The sequence below is a fragment of the Antedon mediterranea genome, chromosome 1 (assembly GCF_964355755.1).
Source record: "Antedon mediterranea chromosome 1, ecAntMedi1.1, whole genome shotgun sequence".
In the NCBI taxonomy this organism is placed as follows: domain Eukaryota; kingdom Metazoa; phylum Echinodermata; class Crinoidea; order Comatulida; family Antedonidae; genus Antedon; species Antedon mediterranea.
In genome coordinates, this window is record NC_092670.1 from 40603078 (window position 1) to 40618803 (window position 15726).

Sequence of the window (15726 nt, forward strand, 5' to 3'; positions counted from 1 at the left end):
TGACCTGTACATTACTAGTTTTTACACATGTAGAATCTCTGTAAACAGCAACAGTACAGAAATGCCAATTACTATTAATAATGGCAATTTCCTTTTAAGCATTCAACAATAACATAATGATTGTAATTAAGTGTTTCCGTTAAGAATGTCATCCAATCCATTAACCTCTTCCACTACATCACATTACCATGGAAACAATGTTAATATTATTGTTCAACCCGCAATACATTTAAAATGACAAATTTAATATACAATTGACAGGTTGATTAATATGAACATCTGCGAAATCTCCAAAAGATTAAACAGACTATCATTTAAAAAACCAAACAATATGAAAAATGTTAAGAACATTTAAAGGGTTTTAAGTTTATAAGAACTTTCTGGCATTAACTAAAGCTCATTCTACACTATCGAACTAGTTTGACAACAAAACTGAAATGTGCCCAAATATGTAGTGATTATGTCCAAATATGGTAGTGATATGACATCATCATGTCCATATATGGGCACGTCACATTTTGTTGTTACATATTAAGTTTGCTAGTGTAGACAGAGCTTTTAAAGTGTGTCGTCTGGGTGTCTATGAAATAAGTAAAACATTATCTTGTCATTGTAATATAGGATTATCACCTTATCCACTTTATGGAATCAACCGTAATCCTGTTGTCATAAAAATGTATTAATTGTCCCTCACAAATCTGATAAATGTATTATGCATTTTCTAAAAAATGCTCTATAACCATAATATAATTCTTAAGCTTGAACCATTCACGAATATGTACCTGTGCAACGTTTCGACTTGTTTTCAACAAATCTTCCTCTGGCGGCAATGACTAGATGTTAGTGGTTGCTAGGAGTATAGTAGCTTTGCTAGTTGTAGAGCAGCCCCCTAGTAACCTTGGTTTGCGATTTGCCTTAGTTCTTCTGCACATGTACAGTACGTATTCATGAATGGTTTAAGCATAAGAATTATAATAATATACAGATAGTTAATATAAAGACAGATGAAAACATTTTTCCAAAAAAAACTATAATACTGTCGTCAAACAAAAGTTCAAAAATCATTTTTCTTGACTACTTTTGTTTTACACTACAAATAACTTTCAAATCTTTTGATTTGCTTCATACACGTCATTTGAATTTAAAACAATTAAAAACTTTTACATCATCAAACAAATTGCACAAAATCTTTCCTGTTTGAAAGATCTCATCCAAAACCCTTACCAAAGCCAAGACAACAAGAGACTATTAAGCTTTAAAAAGAAACAACTACAAACTGTTCCACATCCATCAAACAAATTGTGAGTATTGTAAACTTTACCAAAACAACAATATCTTGTTTCCAAGACCAAAAGACCACATGAATAACATACCATTACAATTATACAACAACGATTTATTACAGTTACAGACAAATTGAAACTCGACTCGGAGTTGGTTTTCTGAGAGCTAGATCTATTTCTCTATGAAAACTAAGAATACATAAATAAGTTTCCATTAAGTTGAATTATATCACGAACAAATACAACTTAAAGAGGTGGACCTTATTACAAAAAAAATGTATTGTGGTTTATCAAAAAATATTTTATTTAAAAAAACAGAAAATACTATACACAAATATAAAAATAGTATACACATTTATCTAGCAAAATTGCACACAAACATCCAATATAAGATTCATTTAAAAAATTAAAATTTATGAGAAAAATGAGTACAAATAATAGTTGAAACTTGAGTTGATTCTAAATTCCACATTGAATGTATTTATTGCATTCACGCAATTTACATGGCAACCAAGCTAGTAACCAGTGGGTTTGTAGGGTTCTAAAGAATTCCCCCTTTTTGCTTTTGTGCCATTTTCAAAGCAGTAACTAAAAGACGAAGTGATGGTAAATAGGGCTAACTAGCTCATGGCAATTTTGTCCTTTTTTGTAAAGAAATAACACAGGCTAAAATTAACATAACTGAAACCTTACCTGACTACCAAAGTGAACTGTATTTTGAGAGATTGACTAAAATTACATGTTAATGATTACCAAGTAGCTTACCTTAAATCAACAAGTGTGTTGGTAACTAAGAACACGACACACTCTGTCTTAAGTAACATCCACACCAACCTAACACCGCACTGAAGAGCTAGATTTCTTAACGTCACAATACCTCTCAGAAGACAAATCTTATATGATAGCGTCCATTTTCAAAGGATGTTGAGAACAATACACGTACCCAGGTAACATTGTGAAACGCTAGAGGTTCTTACACAATGGTAAAGGATTAATCGATACTATTAAATGGCAATAGAATACGAGTTGACTATGTCTTATACGTGCCTTTATACAAACAATGATAAAAGGCTAGAAGTCAGGACAAGAGACGGATTACATTTGAACAACAAAGTCAACAATACCACTTGAATGGCACAACTAAAGATCATTCATTCAAAATTCTAGGCTGAAGATGACTTAATTGAATAATCAAACGAAAAGGAAATATTTATCGATTTAAAAGTTTGCCATCATTTAAGTTTATAATCTTTTATTTCAAAATACCATTAAAACAAGTATTTCCTTTTAAGTACAGGTTTACCAATTATCATCAATCATTTAAAGAAGTGCTTAAGTTAGTTAATAAGTGCTTAACTGATAAAAATTTTTTTTAAATCAAATTTGATTCCAATAATTGTATACTTTTACCCATTTTTGTTTATCTTATAGAATGGACTTTGATATAAAAAATATGGTTATTTTTAAAACTGACCTATTTAATGTTATATCTTAGGGTGGGTCAAAATGACAGTCTTTCTGACTTACATGACTCCCATACCACCTCCCCCGCCCCCCTCACATGACTACTAAATTCTAAATTGAAAAAAAGTTAAGGTGATCAATCTTATCACTTGTGTAATACTAATAATAATTAACTTATTTGCCATGTGTTGTTCACCCATAATAATTCATTTAACTTAGTGAATATGGATGCCTGTTTATTGGCATATAATTATTCTTATGTTCTTTTTGTATCTTTTATCGTTTTTACAAGCGAAGCAGAACAAATTTAACTGTTTCTTTAGGGTTTAGTGAATGACTCCAAGTCAACAGTTAACTGTTTCTTTAGGGTAAGTGAATGCAAAGATTAAGGGACAATGGTGCTCGCCAGACATCAAGACAATGGTTTTTGCTCATCCGAGCTGGTTTGTGGCTCCAGGCTAATCAATTGTAAGTCACTAAATTGATTCAATTATTTGTTCAAGCTTATGTAGGGACCTTGAAAGACTAGTATGTGGTATTGTTTATTGATATATTTATTGAATATGTGACCAAAAGATGGTCCTGAAGTGGCCAGCATAATATTCTTTCAGCATATACTTTTTTTAATTTCCATTGCAAAGAAATAAATGAATGACATTCTGAAAAAAAAAATTCTCAAAATGAATTCAACTTCTTTCAGAATCACATCCTCCTTGCCTCGTCAGTCAAGTCTAAAATAACACAAACAATTAAGACTAACTTTTTTGACTAAAAAAAATGCATTATTTATAAACCCTCAGCTAGCAGCTGACATAAACTGCTTAAAAAGTATTTATTATTAGGCAACAGAGTTAGTAAATAAAACGTTTACAATGTCACCGTTCTCTAGGGCGGTATTCTTCTTCTAGGCTAGGCCCGTTCCCAGAATACATTGATAAACCATATCATAGTGACCCATTATCCATGTTGCCCCGAGTGGTGGTAGTGGTGGTGTTCCCTAAAACAAATTCCCAGGCAGGCTGGGCAGGCTAGCCCAAGAATCGTGACATGATGAATGTGATTCAAATGTAACATTAAATGCCAACTACATGTATCTGAATAAGTTTAAAAACTTTATATGCATTTAAATAGTTTACACTTACCTACCAAGGCGAAATTTAAGAAGGCATGATTTAATAATACTTAAAACTCCAAGGATGCAGTTTGGTGGTTCCCACAATTTCTTCCTCTGCTGTTAACGCCCTCTCTCAAACTTGCTTAGTCTGAACGTCTCGTACTAACCACCACCACTTGTTGATCGATCATTGAATTAAAGAAACCCCGTTCCCTTCTTTCTCGTGGACCAAAACATTAATTGTTTCATACTCATTCAAAAAATGACTTAAAAAAAAAAAAAAATAAGCCCACAAGTTTCATCAATAATACTATCGTCATTTTAATATTAGGGCTTATATTTGTGAAGAAAAATGTTCGTCGCAACATGTCTCTCTAGTTCCGTCCCCGCGTATTACAAATTGAAAGACATTGAATATTGAAAATTCCAAAGTCAAGTAAAGTATTTTATTATTTGACGCTGACAAATTATGTAGACACAATTACTTATTATATCAAAAAGTTTTATTAAAAATAATTAAGGTATCATATATAAGTTATGTACTGATGGTCGATATGTGACAAGGTCTATATTGAAACAATTGGTTTTTTTTAACTTGCATTCAATTATTACCTAACCTTCACAATAATTATTTAATCAACGTTTCTGGTATCAAGGTGTCCCACGACATGTTTTTGTTAAAATTAAACAGTATCCTAAATATACATCTAAGCATACCGAGCTCTTAAAGTACCCCTCTCGACTTATTTTAAATATTTGTGTTAATTTTAATTATGCCTAAGTTCCAGTGGCTGTATTATTTTAAATATTTGTGTTAATTTTAATTATGCCTAAGTTCCAGTGGCTGTATTATCCATTCACACTTGGCTAAGGAAAACACCCTTAAAGTTAAAACAAATCTCCTATCCAAGTGAATACAATTTAAGGGAACTTAAATAGTTAGTGAGTTAAGTGTAATATGTCACTTAGGTGTGATTGATAAATACGGCCACACAGTACTGAAACTGCATTTTGCTTATTATCTATGTATTCTTGCAATCTATTTCATATGATATGCGACACACAAAATGCTCAATTAAGTCTGTACCAATTGTCCGTGGTAATACGGATGCTTAGCATCTACCCATCGACGATACTTAGCACCGACAGATCGACGATGAAAATTTGAGTTATAATCATTTCATTATTATAAAAACTAATGTTGCAAATCTAAAAATATAACTAAACTTTGTTTTGTCATTTTTATGTCTATTTTCTTTCTTTTTACAATAATTTACATCGCATTCAACTTGAATTAAAATTGAATTATGTTTTATATACATTAAAGCTATATATAAAATAATATTATAAAATATGCTTATAATAACGGAAGTTGAGTGACCTGTACGCGTTTTCTTATAACTTGTCAACTAACATAAAACATATTTTATGGCGTTTATGTAATAATTGCATAATCATTCGTTGTCATGGGAACACACCACTTGAGACCAAATACATGAGAAACCGCGTCACCTGTCCAAGAATATCGTGAGAATAAATTACCCTTTCGTTTCGTTCGACCAACATAATAAAGTTATTATCGTATTCCTGTATTCCGTCAAAAGATGTGGTTTGTATATCAACGGGGGTACATCTCTACGGTATATCTGTGTTCTAGGCCTATGCTTGTAAAGGGCCATTAATCCATGAGTTCTATAGAGAATTCATTAGGCTATTCCTTTGCATAATTTTCCGTGACAAACATTAAAATCACATTATTGCATATGTTAAAGTTTTTTTTAAATTTCGTCAAAATTGTTAATGACAAGTTCCACTTGAACGCGTTTTTGCAAACATCGATACTCGTCATGGCCTAAATACTGTATACTAGGTTCTTATTGGTTGTATCCGTATTTTTCAGTTTTAGGTCACATGAGCGAAAACCTGCGTGCGCGTAAGTTCATACGCGTCACACCGAGTGTCTTAAGCGGTCGTTCATGATCCATTTCACAAAAGTTTGGCGGTCTGTCCGTTGTGGCTAAATCATTGTAATCGCTGGCTGTCTCATCTTCGTCAACGATCGACAAGCGCACATCCTCTATGATTTCTTTATGTTCATTGCAACTCATTTGGAGTCGCATTTCGTTGATTTCGGCGCGAAGACTTAGTAACGTCTGGGCTAACGTCTGATCCTGTTGTCTCATTAACATCTGTTGAAAATAAATTAATAAAATTAAATATTTCATTATTATTTATTTAATCTATATCATGCTATAGTTATAAGCGAGCTGATAGTTGATAGTAAAGATGTGCTATTAAGTCTGTACTCAGCATTTCTTCTTAATGAGAAGCGCAATGACGTACGTACACGCAACGTACTTATTTGACCAATCAGACGCAATCTACCATAACTGTCGATTGTGATTGGTCAAATGCTAATTGCCTTTTATTTTGCCGTTTTTGCGTTGCGCCTAGTGTGAACAACGAAAACTATAATATACAATGGAACGGGCAGCTATGTACTCAGCAAATGATAGAATAACTAGTGGCCCTAGATAGAATAGATAAAAAGGTTTACAAGCCGATAACGATAACGATTTACGTACCAATTCACTTTTAAGCCACGATATTCCCTCTTCCACTTCTCGTTTCCTCTCTCCATACGCTTTTGTTTCTTTCCTGTTTTCACAATTTTTATCATAACTAGCAAGCGCTGGCTTTTTCAAGTCCTCAAGCCACTTCATATATGATGGTCTTCTAGTTGCTAGATTTAATTTCTTTGCTACAAATTTCAGCCGAGTCATTTCGCTCTCCCTATCTTCGTGTATGACCTCCAAGATATCACTAGTTGATAACTTTTTAACGGTTGGTGATCGAGGCGAATCAAAGTCTTTCGCATATTCGTGAATTTGGATTTTTATTGGTGACGTAACTTCCATATTATCACCATCAGGCATTGTGCTATAATTGGTAGAGTTTAAATTTAAGAATAAGTTTCAACTTATTTCACCCTGACAACAAACCTGTAAAATAAAACGGACAAAGCATTAAGAACACCATGACGTCATATTGCGTTTAAGTACATACAGAGTGTTGCAACAGAATGATGATCAAAACAGATACGAGCGCGCATCAATTATTATTATTACTACTGTTTCTTTTCTCGTTTGTTAGAGACACTGCAATTAATCTGCTATACGCGATTGTATCTGGATCATAGACTTATGGCCATGGTCTTTCAAATGTATGGGTACATGTAATGTATGGCCCATGGTAGGATATAATAGCCCTACTCGTGGAATTACAGGACAAGCACTTTAATCACCTAAATGGGTACTACATCAAGTATAGTAGTCACGTCCTGGTGGTGTGTTGGCAACCCACACACGCGCGCTGCATGTTGCCAACTGTTACTGTACTTAATAATGTTCAAGTTCCTGTTTAAGGTTTATATAATTCACCCTGGGCTAACTATCAAGTCATAGACACGTTGAAGATTCCCAGCAAAAATCGATTTTTATTGTTACAAATACAAACTATATCAACATACGTAACTAGTCACTTTATAATTAATATTGATTTATAATCAATTATTCTGTTTGCTCACGACTTCACTGTAACGTATTCTACAGTTTACTCGTTCTTATTTCTGTCTGGATTTAAGTACCGTATCATCTAATTAATATTGATTAGGATTGCTTTAATTAATTGTTAGTGTAAACATGTAATAAAATAATAACGGCTATAGAATTGGTTATTCAATAAGTTAGTGCATTGCGGTATCCAAGGCCAGAATATGGAGAGGCGTACTATACTTTGAGATTAATATGTAGGCTTAAGCATCGCTTATGCGGTTATATAGTCAGTTTGTCGGTACGTCCGTGCGATCCTTTATTTACAATAGTTCTACCTAGACTTCGGCCTAGAGTCAGTTTGTCGGTACGTGCGATCCTTTATTTACAATAGTTCTACCTAGACTTCGGCCTAGTATCATGATCTCTAATAAATTGTACTTACTATTTTAAAATTAAAATCCCTTCTTGTTGTTGAGATCAACGGTCATACAAAAGGCACATTTAAGGTTGTGATGGTTGACATAGGTAAATATTCGTTTGGTTTTGTCGAGCCTGGCCTTTTCAACTGTAAGATAAAAAAATAGTTTGAGCAAACATACCGAGGCCTATGTTTTAACCATTCAATACACACGATGTAGGCCTGTACGTTACAAGTGGGCGTTCACAACGAAACAACTTCTCTTACATAAAGGAGGAAACATTCAACAACGATAGGGCCAAGTAGTTCTATCTGAGCTGATCGTCTGAACGGTCTGCGCAAACGCATTGAAACTAAACGCGCGCGTATACTTCGTGCGTAAACACTACTGTTGATATGGCAACCAAACCAGACGACGAAATCGTGCTCCTAAACGCAACCATGCGCTTACCGTTATACTTAGCGACGTACACGTCGTATAAAAGTCAAACGGATTGGTAAGAAATTCTTTCAAAAAATTACAACCAAATAACAACTTGAAGGTTTGGTACAATAAAACACGATAAAAAGTTCTTTTTTAAAATTCCACTGATCAGCCTCAGAGCTATGTCACGTACGTCTTACCTCAATAGTATGCCACAGTCGTATGGTTTGATTATCGCTACTAACCCTTTATTATAGTACAGCAGTGTTATGCTAGGTATTATATAATTGTTGTTCCGTGAAGTCCAAACTTCCGTAATTACTGACGCGTTCATTCAAAAGTATTGCGTTAAATTCCAAAAAAAGAACACAGGAGGATTGGTAGAGGCTCAGTCTTCTCTCTCTCTCACACAATAATATGGTAATCCTATGTTTGGAACCACGCGAGGGATAAGGCTTTAGTTTTTGTATTGTTTCTGTTGCCAAAAATGCATTGTAATGGTTAATATGATTATTATAGTAGAGTACAGTTATGCAGTACAGAGTACAGGACTGTACCATTTTTATTTAATTTTTATACATGGTTAGAGTAAAATGAATAAATATAATTCAACGATTTTATTACTATGTTATAGAAAATTATTTACGCTTTAACAACTTGTATACGGTGGTCTTTGTAATCGAAACAAGATATAAAATAGACGAAAATATCGATGAATGTACTACATACAATAGTGGGCATTCCAGGGACTGCTGGATCAGTGCAGTGCGATGTATTAATAGAAATAAGGCTTGGTTTCCACTACGACGCAGCGCAATTACGTACGCGCAACGCAGGAAGTGAGTTGTTCACAATCACAAGCGACAGTTCAGATGGTCCTCCTCCTTCTTGCGTTCGTCCAAGTGAGAACCAATTTTAAAGCAGGTAGTCTAAGCCAATAGAAATGATAAAGTAAAATTCATGCGAAATAACCTCACGAATATTTCACATTGATCACATCTATCTTTGACTACATTAATTTTAAATACAATACAAGCAGTCGACTAAAATATATGAAACAAGTGTGACGTACACATAACATCTACATACGTTTGACGTTATTATACTTTAACTATAGGCTCTCATCGTCCAAAGTGAACCAGCATACGTTACTACTGCCCCCTGATTCACTCGCCTCAGTAAAAGCGCAACCCTCCACAATGTGACGTGAGACATAACGTGTTTCAGGTGTTCAGAAAAGAGAAATCGACAACTTTTTTTATAAAAGGGTTGTACGGTATTGATTGGTATTGATTGATGACATCGGTGGCGTATCACCTGTTGTGATGATGGGATATGAAAATCAAAGCGTAAAGCAATAAATTACCTTCAAATTATGCTCTTATATTGTATGTATTTGAGGTTTAATATTATGAAGCCTTTTGTTAAAGAAACATTCGTCATGAGACGCAAAATTGACGCACGCGTACCAAATTATCAGCGATTGAACGCGCGCGTCAAATCATGTATTACGTCATTTCCAATTTTTGTGTGTTGGATTGTCTGTTTTATTACCTTTGTTGAGTAAAGGTGCAGACAATTCAAAGCGAGTTTATCAGATAATTCCAAAATATACCCCGAGTCCAATCAAAAACGTTATCAACACGTCCTTAAAATCTATGTGGATAAAAAAACTTCGTGAGAAAGTTTGATTATGCTAAATGTCAATTATTTACACTTAAAAATCACCGAATTCAGCACTATTGCACTCAGAATAAATACGTCTATCTTTATACCATCATCATACAGTAGGACTAACGCGTCAACCATGCATGTCACAAAACGAAAATTAGTGTTGTGTGAACGGAGCCTTATGCATCGCGTGTAACGTTGTTCAATTGCATTCACACTTCACTGAATAACATACCAATCATTCCAATGCATTATTTCCGATAATTATACGAAAATTGTCCGCTATTTGAATTTATTAGTTTGTACAAGGTACTCCTCAATGAATCTGAAATATAATTTTAAATCAGTCATAAATAATCGATATTATTTCAGCGGGTTTCAATTGATCCTAAAAAATACATACACACATAATTATTTTATTTGATTTAAGATTGCACGGTTAGGTTTTTTTCCCACTTGGTGAACGCAATGCAACGACGCAACGCAATTGTTGACCAATCACAAGCGACAGCTAGGTGATCGCCTCTGATCGTTCAAAATAGGCCTACTTTCTTATCGTTCTTCCTTGCGTTTTGCGTACGATATTGCTGATGTACGCAACGCACGCGCAATTTCAACAATGCATGCAATAAGCGACGGAATTTTTAGAAGTTGCTTGTGATTGGACAAATTACTTTACGCGTGCGTCCGTCCTTGTGGCTGCGTCTTCTCAATGATGTTTCTCTCTGATACTAAGTTAAAATCACCTACATGGGGCTATCGAGTACGTCTGAACTCATGCGTGCGTCGTAGGCATACTTTGCTATTCTTGTATTCACGCCCAAAATAACGATGGTGAAAAAGATAAGAAGCTGACAATAATAAAGCGTTAAGAAAAACATGCATACTGTGACTGACTAAAAGGATTTGATAATAAGAAGAGATTGTTATCAAGCTGTCATAGATATACATCGATATGTTACGTCTCTATACAAACTATTCGTATTTTGAGGATTTGAATATGAATTATTATTATAGATATGAATAAATAGAGTAAATCAATATTTATATTAATCAAATCAAATCCAATCAAAACATTCATTCTTCATACCATACTTACTATTGAATATGTTATAATACGCAACTCGCGGCGCGGTATGCTGATTAATTAATTAAATATGACTGAGAGAGAGAGAGAGGCAGTAATTTGCGCGCTGGCGTATGTTAACGCGCGCGTCACATGCTAACACGTCACACAGGCGTGATTCTATAAATCATCCCGCTACTACGGATATAATAATTATTGTCAGATACTACTCCGTACAACGATATATTTTGACAGAATGATGATCTTGTTATTGAAAAATGCACAATAGTTTACCTTGCAAGGCATGTACAGGTGTGTGATGACAATGCACGTCTGCAACCGGTAAACATCAAATGTTTATTTCAAATGTCATTAACAAACAATCGACACATCTACAAGGTTTATCAATTATATCGAAACAGTTTAATTAAACTTAATATCACTTTACAAGTGCACTTAATTATAAGTGAGTTCATTACAGGTTAATTTACTTGGATATTTGTATGTTCAATCTCGGTGTCCTTGTTAGAAATATTCAGCTACAAATTTGAAACCGAAGGCCGGGTTTTGGGAGAGGATAACGCAGCCTACACGTCCACGGAAGATCATGTTGAGTTTATGCGCGCGCGTATCGTTATCATCAATATTTGAACGCGGGCGTGAACGTTGGTGTGCGCGCGTGTTGTTATGATCAATATTTTAACGCGGGCGTGTCAGATTATTTTCTTCATCACATTCATAGTAAATATAACAAGAATTGTAATGACAAACAAAAGGCTGATAATGTCAACAATATCATCGGTTGCATTAATCTACTTGTGATCTATTTTGATATTAATTTAATCTCACCCAGTTAAAATGAGTCAGGAAAATTTGAAACTAATCCGTCAAATCTCAGTGGGTTAAGTTTGTTACTTTTTAGAATCAAATAATTATCACAAAGAAGCCAATAAGAAGACAGCTTAATTGATTAACTAGCTAACAAATATTTACAAATTAACTAAACATCTATCGACCTCGGATTTAATTGTTATTGTCATTCCGAAAATAGAATTAAAAAAATCAAAATCAAACACAAGAAAGAAGACAAAGCTTGAGGACACACGACTACATGCTGGATTAAACAAATGACTATATACAAGACGGTCGGTTTATTATCCTATTATTCAATGTCTGGACCTTTTTCATACAAATTAGTTTCGGGTTTTATTAAAAAAAAAAGAAATTAAAAAAAAAGAAAGTTTACATTTCGCGCACGCTAAGCAAGTAATGACCAATCACAAACGATCAACCGAACTTTTACTTTTGATTGGTCAAATTACTTGCGTTGCTCGTACGTTCTATAGGACATACATATACATAACATATAGGAATCTTTACTGAATTGGCTATCTAAAATAATGTACTATGTTATAACGCACATGTTACTAGTAACCACCATAATGGGTTATAAAACAAGAAACGCTTTTGGCATACAAAATGCTACTTGTTTAACACATCACCATCGCATAACATTAGCATTTATACTAATACCGTATCTAAGTAACTTAACATAAGATCAGATCTAAATAAGACCTGTTCTAATCTAATACAATACACTATCAGCTTACTTACCAGATCAACTCTCATTTACAGAATAAATAGTAGAAGGTTTACGGTTGTTAAATTACTGTTACTCGTCACAAATTACTCTACTAGTCCTACTGTAGTGGAAATTTTTCTGATCTTTACAAAACACTATGCAAGTGAGTTGAATCGATTAATAACGCGATACAATACTGAACTGAACGTTCTACAACATGTTATTCAGATGAACTTAATGATCTATGCTTGTCAATATTACAATATATCCGTAAAAGTATTATTGGATAATAAAATCAATAAGTACGGTGATTGACCGACATAGGTCCACCTTCAAATCGCAATAATATCGTTGGTTTTGTGTACGTACATTAAAGTTTTAGCATGCAGTTTTATAATAGGTTATTGTTATTGAGCCAAACGAATGCATGCTACATTGAAAACAACGGTTATGCGGATTTTAACCCTCACATAAACTTATAAAGTACTTTACTAATAATAGGCCATGCTATGGAATTGTTCGTTACTACGAATAAAACACAAATCTGCCGTGCTCTTAAAATTTGAGTTAATTGACACCATAAAAAAACACTTATCGCATTCGCGTCATGCTTGCGTCAAGAACGCACCTCCAACGCGTTCAAAGCAAACGCAGCAGCATTTGGGCGCGCAGCGCCGTAGACGCGTTCAAAGCAGCAAACGCATCAACGTTATTCAAATCAAATTATAAAAAATGTCGAAGTAAACATACCGATACCTTGCGTAGATGAGATGATTGTACCACACGACAGGGAACTGATTTGATAGATTAAAAGACCATCATCGAAATATATAATAAAAAGAATAACGTATCACCATAGTAACAATGGTAGGCGGTTCTTCGTTGCAAGAACAATGTATCGTTGTTGTACCAGACATTAATACTGTTTACAGTTTTAGGTTTCAGAATACACTGAATTTTTTCTCTTTGATTCTTCTCAGAAAACATCGATTATTGTGTTTTACGCGTGCCCATTTATCATTACCGTCCGTGTGCTGCGATGCATCCGTTTCACTGGACTCAAAGGAAGCATTATGTACCGTTTATATAATTATCAAGTATTCCGTCACATTGTGTCAAGGTCTTGCCTCGGTTGCGCCTCGGTTAGTTTTTCCACACAACGTTCACAGTTGCCGTAGAGGTATTATAATGAACACCATTTATACATGCATTTGGTCATGAGTGCTGCTGCGATATTTAATACCAGTTTATATATTCGGTCTATTGTATCTCAACGCTATGGAGAGAGTAGTGCGTTTTGACAGTGTTTTCGAAGGATACATAGTCAATTAAGTACACGGTCATTTTGGTTGTACCTACGCAAAGTGGTTAAACGCAACGCAAGGTCGTACGCGCGACGCAAGGGCATACGCGCAACGCAAGTGAGTTGACCTCCTATCATCACCGTGTGAATCACGGATGATCCATTGTGTCTCCCCCTAAGCTACGTTCACATTGCCCGGATTCTGGTCCGGTGGCCGGATAAAAAAAACCGGATAAATGGGTTTAGTGTTTAAGAATGAAACCGTTCCTAACGCATATCCCTACCGGATTCCGTTCGGATTTGATCCGGTGCACGAATTCATAGCGATGTATCCGAGAGAGAGAGAGAGAGGCTGCTCAAACATTAATATATTCAACGAAGTCTCCGCACCAATGGATATAACAACAGCGAACTCGTGGGAAATGCATCTGCGTGAAATGACGCGAATCGGTATTTTATAACAGAGTGAGGTAATGACTACAATTTTTTTCGCTTCAGTATTGAAATGTTTTATGAATTACACTATCATCACAGATCAAGTTATGAATATAAACAAAATCAATCGAATGATTATTCAATTAAGAACTGAATAACCGCATAAGTTGTCTGTAATAATACATTATAATATATTTGTACGTATTAATTATTTATTTTCTATTTTCCAATCCATTGGCGGTGAGGTACCTCCCAATATCGTGGTGTTGTACGCATCACGCAACACAAGTTGGGTTAACCAATCACAAGTAACAGCTGGTTTTGGCGCGCAACGCAGTAACTTCTTACGCTCTAAGTAATTTTACCAATCATCCAAACTATCGCGTGTGATTGGTCAACTCATGATTCATTCATAGACCTATATGACGTCATTATAGTTTGAACTATTCCGGAGCATTACGTGTGATGACGTAACAACAACTTTTTAACCATGTGAACTGTAAAAACATCTGTAAACAATTCATCTAAGGTTGATTTATTTATTAAAAATGAAATTAAACACGATGATTCACAACATTACCATTATGTATGCAGCATAGCATGAATTCCCAGCCAGCAACTCATTACAGATGTCACCACTTAAGTCACACTGGGGCCATTATAAAAGTGTTAATGTTATAGAGCTACATTAAACATGTATTTGATATCAAAGGCAACATGATTAGACATTTTGTTGTAAGGAGGCCAAGGCAGATTATACACCCACGCCAACACTATCCAACATTCATATAGTCGATTGATCATGCTTCACGATAATGATAGACGATAAATAGATAAACATAAGAATTAGAACTATAGGATAACCATTATGCTGTCTGTGATGTGATGAAATAATATATTATCCAATCAAATGACGTCATGATCCAAAATCCACATCCATTTTACTGCTCTTCTTACTTAATCGGGCACCATAAATGGAGGAACATTTTTCTAATTTCTTTTATTTTATGTAGGATGCAATATTATTTATCGTCGATCGTTATCGTCCTATTAAATGCGGCTTGTTCGCTAAACCCTTCCCATCAGAGTGGAGCACTACCTCTCATCAAAAGATATCCTTTTTAGTTAGGAAAATATAACAATTAGAAATTAAAGAAAGACCTATCTACAGATCATGAGTTTCATAAAATGAGTAAAACATTTTAACAAAAGAAGAAAGAAATAAACGGCTTACCTTGATTTTTAAAAGTGTTTCATTTGCCTGTAATGACGTCAGAAATTAAACAAGAACAAATAAAAGTACATGCTATTATGATATTGATCTTTGATATCCTTCTGTGGCGGGGAAGAGAGCGATAGGTGAAGTTTTGTGGTGAACTTTCAGTGCGCCCACTGTTGTCGTAAAAACTTTT

General features: G+C 34.5%; 1 protein-coding gene across 4 annotated transcripts; it reads right to left on the reverse strand.

Moving 5' to 3' along the window:
• Positions 1-4245: 4245 nt before the first annotated feature.
• Positions 4246-15686, reverse strand: LOC140040133 (protein FAM167A-like). 4 transcript variants are annotated; one of them, XM_072085841.1, is made up of 4 exons: positions 15549-15686; positions 7858-7980; positions 6447-6863; positions 4246-6050 (listed from the first exon to the last, which is right to left on the reverse strand). In XM_072085841.1, the coding sequence occupies exons 3-4, from the start codon at positions 6795-6797 to the stop codon at positions 5769-5771; spliced, it is 633 nt and encodes a 210-aa protein (XP_071941942.1). In that variant the 5' UTR covers positions 6798-6863; positions 7858-7980; positions 15549-15686; the 3' UTR covers positions 4246-5768. The 4 variants fall into 4 exon arrangements, with proteins under 4 accessions (XP_071941942.1, XP_071941934.1, XP_071941950.1 ...); XM_072085833.1 differs by lacking the exon at positions 15549-15686 and adding an exon at positions 13327-13617; XM_072085849.1 differs by lacking the exon at positions 15549-15686 and adding an exon at positions 12609-12758.
• Positions 15687-15726: the final 40 nt, after the last annotated feature.